Here is a 7,500-nt window from a genome sequence, read left to right as displayed (position 1 = left end):
CCAACATGGCTGTTTCCTGTGTGTGTGTGTGTGTGTGTGTGTGTGTGTGTGTGTGTGTGTGTGTGTGTGTGTCTGTCTGTCTGTCTGTCTGTCTGTCTGTCTGTCTGTCTGTCTGTCTGTCTGTCTGTCTGTCTGTCTGTGTGTGTGTGTGTGTGTGTGTGTGTGTGTGTCTGTCTGTCTGTGTGTCTGTCTGTCTGTCTGTCTGTCTGTCTGTCTGTCTGTCTGTCTGTCTGTCTGTCTGTCTGTCTGTCTGTCTGTCTGTGTCTGTCTGTCTGTCTGTCTGTCTGTCTGTCTGTCTGTCTGTCTGTCTGTCTGTCTGTCTGTATGTGATTTCACTGATAAACGTCCCAAGCACCAAGCGCATAGTGTTGAATGAGGATTATAAATTGGATCATTTCACTGTTTGCAGTTGGTTCTGAAGGTGTCAGTCACGTTTCCACCAATCACAGCTCCTCTCTGGTGTCTGTCTGTCTGTCTGTCTGTCTGTCTGTCTGTCTGTCTGTCTGTCTGTCTGTCTGTCTGTCTGTCTGTCTGTCTGTCACAGCTCCTCTCTGGGTTTACATCAGAAACACAAGATCCAGGAACGCCCAGCAGAGTCAGTGATTCTGGAGAACGCTCGTTGTCAAAATCACTTTCTGTCAAAATCAGTGAATATCTCCTGTTTGTCCGTACTGGGCACGCGCTGAAAAAAAATCCAGTGTTAATCCACAGCCTAGGCACACACAGACACACAAAGACACACACACACAGACACACACACACACAGACACACACACACACACACACACACACACACACACACACACACACACCCTCCATGTGTTCAGTCCATTTCTGTTTTTCTGTTTTGTAGCTTTTGTCTGTTTGTGCTTCGATAAATAAATAATTAGAATATCCACATCCTGTTGCTCCTTCACAATAATAGCACCATGTTGTGTCCTCTCTGCCCCTCAGAATAATAAGGCTCTTGTTGTGGCGGTCTGGTCCTTTATTGTGGCGGTCTGGTCTCTTATTGTGGCGGCCTGGTCCTTTATTGTGGCGGTCTGGTCTCTTATTGTGGCGGTCTGGTCCTTTATTGTGGTGGTCTGGTCTCTTATTGTGGCGGTCTGGTCTCTTATTGTGGCGGTCTGGTCCTTTATTGTGGCGGTCTGGTCCTTTATTGTGGCGGTCTGGTCTCTTATTGTGGCGGTCTGGTCCTTTATTGTGGCGGTCTGGTCTCTTATTGTGGCGGTCTGGTCCTTTATTGTGGCGGTCTGGTCTCTTATTGTGGCGGTCTGGTCTCTTATTGTGGCGGTCTGGTCTCTTATTGTGGCGGTCTGGTCTCTTATTGTGGCGGTGTAGACTCTTATTGTGGCGGTCTGGTCCTTTATTGTGGCGGTGTAGACTCTTATTGTGGTGGTCTGGTCCTTTATTGTGGCGGTCTGGTCTCTTATTGTGGCGGTCTAGTCCTTATAGCGACGCGGCTGCAGACTCTTGTAGTAGCTCTCCTGCTGCGCCTGGCTGCGTATCTCTCTGTCCAGCAGCACCAGCGCAGTCTTACGTCTCATCGCCATTTCTCTGCGGTGAGCGTCCGCCGGTGACTCCTCCCCCTCCGGATAAGACACGCCCATACAGGAAGTGTCGCGGGAATAGGCCACGCCCATGTCGCGGGAATAGGCCACGCCCATGTCGTGGGAATAGGCCACGCCCATGTCGTGGGAATAGGCCACGCCCACATCGCGGGGGGAGGCGGAGCGCGACGCGGGTCTGAAGCTGCTTCCCCGCGCCGCCGAGTCGCCGCGCGTCAGACTGTTCAGATCGTACGAGTCTCGCGGGTCGCTGCCGTTAGACCCCGCCCACTCCCAGGGGGGAGGGGCCAGGGGCGGGGCCAGGGTGTTAGGGGGCGTGGCTCCTCTGTGTGAGGCGTTAGGGGGCGGGGTTTTGCGGTGCAGAGCTTGCTGTGTGTGTGTAACATTCGGAGGCGTCGCTCCCCTGTGTGAGTTGGGAGGGACGGGCTGCGCGGGCAGAGGGTTGATCACTGGATGGTGGTGAGTGTGTGTGACGTTAGGGGGCGTGGCCTGTCTGTGTATGACGTTAGGGGGCGTGGCTCCTCTGTGTATGACGTTAGGGGGCGTGGCCTGTCTGTGTATGACGTTAGGGGGCGTGGCCTGTCTGTGTATGACGTTAGGGGGCGTGGCCTGTCTGGGTGTGACATCACGGGCCGAGTCGTTAGGGGGCGCGGCCGTAGTCTTGACGACGGGATGGTGTGGAGCGTGGGCGTCCACGGTTACGATGGCGTCGCTATGGCGCTGGTTGCCGTAGTGAGGAGAGTCTGAGCAGGTGGAGCCCGTCTCCGAGGACGACGAGGGGCGGAGCCTCTGCTGCTGCTTCGTCATGGCAACCACCTGTGGAAACAAGCCAATCAGAATCAGATACAAACAGGATCACGATCACTGAAATACCACTGGTTAGTATGCACTTTTAAGTGTGCACTTTTAAGTGTGTACTTGTTAGTATGCACTTTAAGTATGCAATGTTAAGTGTGTACTTGTTAGTATGCAGTTTTAAGTGTGTGCTTGTTAGCATGCACTTGTTAGTTTGCACTTGTTACTGTGTACTTGTTAGCAGTTGAGAGTGGGGTGAGTTGTGCCACCCCTTGTTTCTAGAAAATCATAGAAGAAATTGGAAATGTGACCAGATATTTAAGAAGAGCCATCCAATTTTTGCCTTTCATAGTAAAATTTCCATTATCAAGGTTTTTTGATTATTGTGTCTGAACAGTTATAGACAAGTTTGAAAACATTTGACACATGTTTTAGTGCTTTAGTATGCTACACTTTGAGTCTATACAGTTAGCACGATGTCAGCCCTAAACTGCTGCATCATGCTTATTATCCAACATTCTGGGGTTGGGGTGATTTGTGCCAGAGGGCCTGGGGTGAGTTATAAGTAAGTCAAATGTATTTATAAACGCACATTTATGACAGTTTGCACTGTCCAAAGTGCTGTACATAGTGCATTCAGTAGGTAAACAATGAAGGTAAAATAACAATAACCAAAATAAAAGACGTAAAGCCCATACATCCACATAAACACAGATAGTAGTGCAGAGGTAAGATAGTTAATGGGGAGGAAACACCAGGGTGTACATATGGGTTTTGAGCCTTGATTTAAAGGCAGAAATGTAGGGGAATCACATTTGTCAGGTGGCAGTTGGTTCTACAAGCACGGAGCAGCTAGTGAAAAGTAAATTTCTGAGAGTTGTGCCAGTGGCATGGCTGTATACGCTGGTCACCAAAAGAAAGTGATTGTCTACAGTAGCTCAAAAGAGAGTGACATCTCCATTCCACTTAGCGACACCACTGATGAGAGTTCAGATGGCCAGAAAGATGATGATGGTGACTTTGTCATTGTGAGCTTTGCAGGCAAAACCACCTAGATCTGCTAGGCCTTGTTTAAGAAAATTGTCCTTCAATCTTTGTCAAATATTTACTTTAAATAAACCTTAAATAAGTAATAGTCTTATGGATTTGTCTTGCATTACAGTTTATGAGATATATATCAATGGCACAATTTACCCCATGGTATTCTCTCCAACCGCACAACTTACACCACACCGGGGGCAAGTTGTGCCACAAGACAACTTTTTTTCCGAAAGCTATATTTCTTCAACAGTTTATTTCAGATCCAAAGTTATTGTTGCCGGGGATGCACAACACCCTGAAATATATGTACATATTTGAGTTGGAGACTTTACTGTCAAAGCCTTACTTTAAAGTCACTTTGAGTTAAAAGTGGCACATCTCACCCCACTCCTTTTAGTGTGTACTTGTTAGTATGCACTTGTTAGTATGCCCTTTTTAGTATGCCGTTTTTAGTATGCACTTTTTAGTATGCACATTTGAGTGTGTACTTGTTAGAATGCACTTTTAGGTTTGCACTTTTTAGTATGTACTTTTTAGTATGCAGTTTTTAGTAGGGGAAAAAGAGTGGCCTAAGTTGTGCAGGTGGGCAAGTTGTGCCACCCCTTGTTTCTAGAAAACCATAGAAGAAATTGGAAATGTGACCACATATTTAAGAAGAGCCATCCATTTGACTCATCCTGTAAAGAAGGGAGACACAAGGAATAAGATATAAGCACATTTAAGCTAAAAAAAACAGTTTTTTTGCCTTTCAAAGTAAAATTTCCATGATCATGGTTTTTTGATTATAGTGTCTGAACAATTATATACAAGTTTGTCCTTCAATCTTTGTAAAATATTTACTTTATTTACTTTAAATAAACCTTGAATAAGTGATTGTCTAATGGATTTGTCTTGCATTACAGTTTATGAGATATATATCAATGGCACAATTTACCCCATGGTATTCTCTCTTGTGACACACAACTTACACCACACCGGGGGCAAGTTGTGCCACAAGACAACTTTTTTTCCGAAAGCTATATTTCTTAAGTCCCTTTGAGTAAAAAGTGGCACAACTTGAGTGGCCACTCTCCCCTATGCACTTTTTAGTATGCATTTTTTAGTGTGTACTTGTTACCCTCCCAGTACCTGCATGAGCCTGGGCGTGGCCCCCTCCCCGCCCGTAGCCTTCTCTCGGATGGCGAGCCACTTGGCGCGTGTCATGGCGCTCTTTGGGCTGATGGGCGGCGCGTCACAGACCTGGGGGGGGCGGGGGGTAGCTACCGGCTTAGCCCCGCCCAGGGGAGGGGTGGGGGTGTTACGCCTCGACCCTGACCTCCCACAATGCACTGCGGTCTGGTAGACAGGAGACGGGTCCGACCTGAGGGCATCAAATACACAACTTTTATTTTTATAAAAACCAAGATACAAGATACATATAATCAAAGTCACTGTTTTGAATTATTTAAAAAAAAATTAAATTATTATAATATATATATTTTTTTTTAAGGAACACAAACACACAACTGAAAAAGTGAACACACAAACAAAAGACCAAATAAACAGTTTAAATGTTTTGCCGTGTTTGTGTGTGTGTGTGTGAGTGTGTGTGTGTGTGTGTGTGTGTGTGTATGTTTGTGTGTGTGTGTGTGTGAGTCTGACCTCCCAGCATGCATTGCGGTGGTGTAGATAGGCCCCTCCTCCGTGCCAGTCTCAGAGCTTTCTTCGCTGGTGTCGCGCTCCGTCTCTTCCCGGCTCAGATTCTGTTTCCACTCCGACACCAGAGAGAGCTGGGAGAGAACCGGGTCCAGGGTCCTCTGGGTCCACACACACACACACAGAGATACACGGAGATACACACACACACACACACACAGAGATACACGGAGATACACACACACACACACACACACACACACACACACACACACACACACACAGAGATACACGGAGATACACACACACACACACACACACAGACACACACACAGAGATACACACACACACACACACAGACACACACAGAGAGATACACACACACAGATACACACACAGAGAGATACACACACAGAGAGATACACATACACACAGAGATACACATGTTTAGTAAACTAACTGCAGGCTGTGTGGATGTAAACACCCTAACCCCTCCTCTGAAACTACACAGTGACCCTTTAATACTGAACAGTTTCCATCTTAAAATACGTAGACAGCGGGCTGCTCTGGTGGCGTAGTGGATAGAGCGTGTACCATATTGGCTCCGGCCTTCATTGCAGTGGTCGCGGGTTCAAATCCAACCGTGGACCTTTACTGCAGGTCATCCCCTCTCTCTCCCTCCTTCTCTCTCTCTCCCTCCCTCTCCCTCCCTCCTCCCTCCCTCCCTCTCTCTCTCTCATCCTACCGTCTGCTGTGACCTCGTTGGGTCCACCGGCACTGGAACCGCCTTCAGCCGCCTCTGGACGGGAGCGACGGGCTGCACCAGCTGGCCTGAGGGAAGGACAATACAACAGTGTGATTAAAGCTGCAGTGTGTAGAATTTTGGGTTTTATTTCCTAGCAGATTTTGTAGAAAGTAATTATAATATCCATAAGTACATTTAATTTAGTGCATAATAGCTGAAAAAAACGTTTTGAATTATTTTTTTCCCCTTAGAAAGGGTCTCATATATGTCCATATTTCTGCATATCTTGGACCAAGGCCTAGTGCCGCCATCTTGAAAGTGTCATAGTTGGAATGTCATCAGGTGCATTGTTTAGAATTTAGAATTGTTCTTGTCCTTGAAGGCCACTGTAGCTTCTGTTATTATTCTAAAGGGTTGGGGTTACCCAGGGAGTGTTGCATTCTAGAACTTTGTAGAACTTTCTTGATGATGTCATATTACACACTGCACCTTTAATATAATAATAATGGATTGGATTTATATAGCGCTTTATTTCTCTGTGAACCAAAGGTCTTTACAGGGTTCCAGGTTCCATTCATTTACACCTGGAGGGAAGGACATTACAACAGTGTGATTCATATTACCATTGCACTGAAGAGAGAGAACGTTCATATGGAGGGTTGGGCATAGAAGTTTTCAAATCCAAATACCTCAACCGCTCCACTTGTTCTCTTTGGTCCCTCCCCTATAGTCCCTCCCTGACACGCTCTACACCAGGGGTGGCCAACCAGTCAGAGACAAAGAGCCACATTTTTTACTGTGTTACTGCAAAGAGCCACATCGTACACACGGGTACACACAGTGGCGATTCCAGGAAATTTTGACTGGGGGTGGCCAAGGTGGGCCACAGAGTTAGAGTGGGGTGGCCATCGCACCCCTGAATGAATAGCATGTGATATGCTGTACAACCAATTCAAAGATGATTTATAATCCCAAATGCCCAAATCATGTTAGTATCCATTGTAATGTTTGTCAGAAAACTAAACCCCTGAAGGGGGGTCTGGGGGCATCCCCCCCAGAAGATTTTTTTGTGTTTTTAAAATGTAATCTAAGCATTCTGGTGCATTCTGGTGAAGATAATAAAGGAAAAAGTCAATATTTATTTCAGCTCAGATGAATAGTAAAATTAGCAAGACAACATAACTTGCTAGCAGCCAGATGCCTAACAACTGGACAGAGGGAAGGATGACAACTAGCTTTTGACCAAATATCTTGCTAAAAAAATAAACCTTTATTTATGAATGTCTGCCCTTGCTAAGAACATGTTACACTCGCTAACTACAAACTTTAATTTTTTTATTCAGATTTCAAAAATCTGCTGGGACACGTGCCTATACACATGCATGGGTGGCACGCATGTCACAAGCACACTTATGCTGTTTTCAAGACCTTTGCTGACCAGAGACCAGTTCTAGTGGCCACAGTCCTACCATTAATTTAGTAATTGAAAATTGAAAACTGATCTCATATCAGTGGATTGGAGTGTTTGTGTGATGAACTTGGCAACTACCTATCAAAAAAAGTTAAGAAAAAAAAAATACATATCATCTCTGAACTAGGATACATATCAGGAAAAAAATGTAATTAAAAAAATTAAATTAAAATAAAAAATAACATTTGAACTGGGGCGGGGGTCACTGGGGTGGCCAGTAAGATTTCAGGGGGGGGGGCGTTTTT

The 7,500-nt window shown here is 45.8% G+C and overlaps 1 protein-coding gene across 1 annotated transcript in view; it reads right to left on the bottom strand.

Moving 5' to 3' along the window:
* Nucleotides 1-1,442: 1,442 nt before the first annotated feature.
* LOC307270753 (uncharacterized protein) overlaps nucleotides 1,443-7,500 on the bottom strand; it is a gene marked incomplete at its 3' end in the record, with an annotated part of 23,844 nt that continues 17,786 nt past the window's right edge. The window contains exons 9-12 of the mRNA XM_080054636.1: nucleotides 5,785-5,870; nucleotides 5,046-5,200; nucleotides 4,533-4,764; nucleotides 1,443-2,384 (exon numbers count right to left, since the gene is read on the bottom strand). Of these exons, the coding sequence (XP_079910762.1) occupies nucleotides 1,443-2,384; nucleotides 4,533-4,764; nucleotides 5,046-5,200; nucleotides 5,785-5,870 (1,415 nt within the window). The remainder of the gene's footprint in view (nucleotides 2,385-4,532; nucleotides 4,765-5,045; nucleotides 5,201-5,784; nucleotides 5,871-7,500) is intronic.

The sequence above is a fragment of the Ammodytes marinus genome (genome assembly GCF_949987685.1).
Source record: "Ammodytes marinus genome assembly, contig: scaffold_194, whole genome shotgun sequence".
NCBI classification, from domain to species: Eukaryota; Metazoa; Chordata; class Actinopteri; order Uranoscopiformes; family Ammodytidae; genus Ammodytes; species Ammodytes marinus.
The sequence above is the reverse complement of the archived record's forward strand: the minus strand, read 5'-3'. Positions and strand labels throughout refer to the sequence as shown.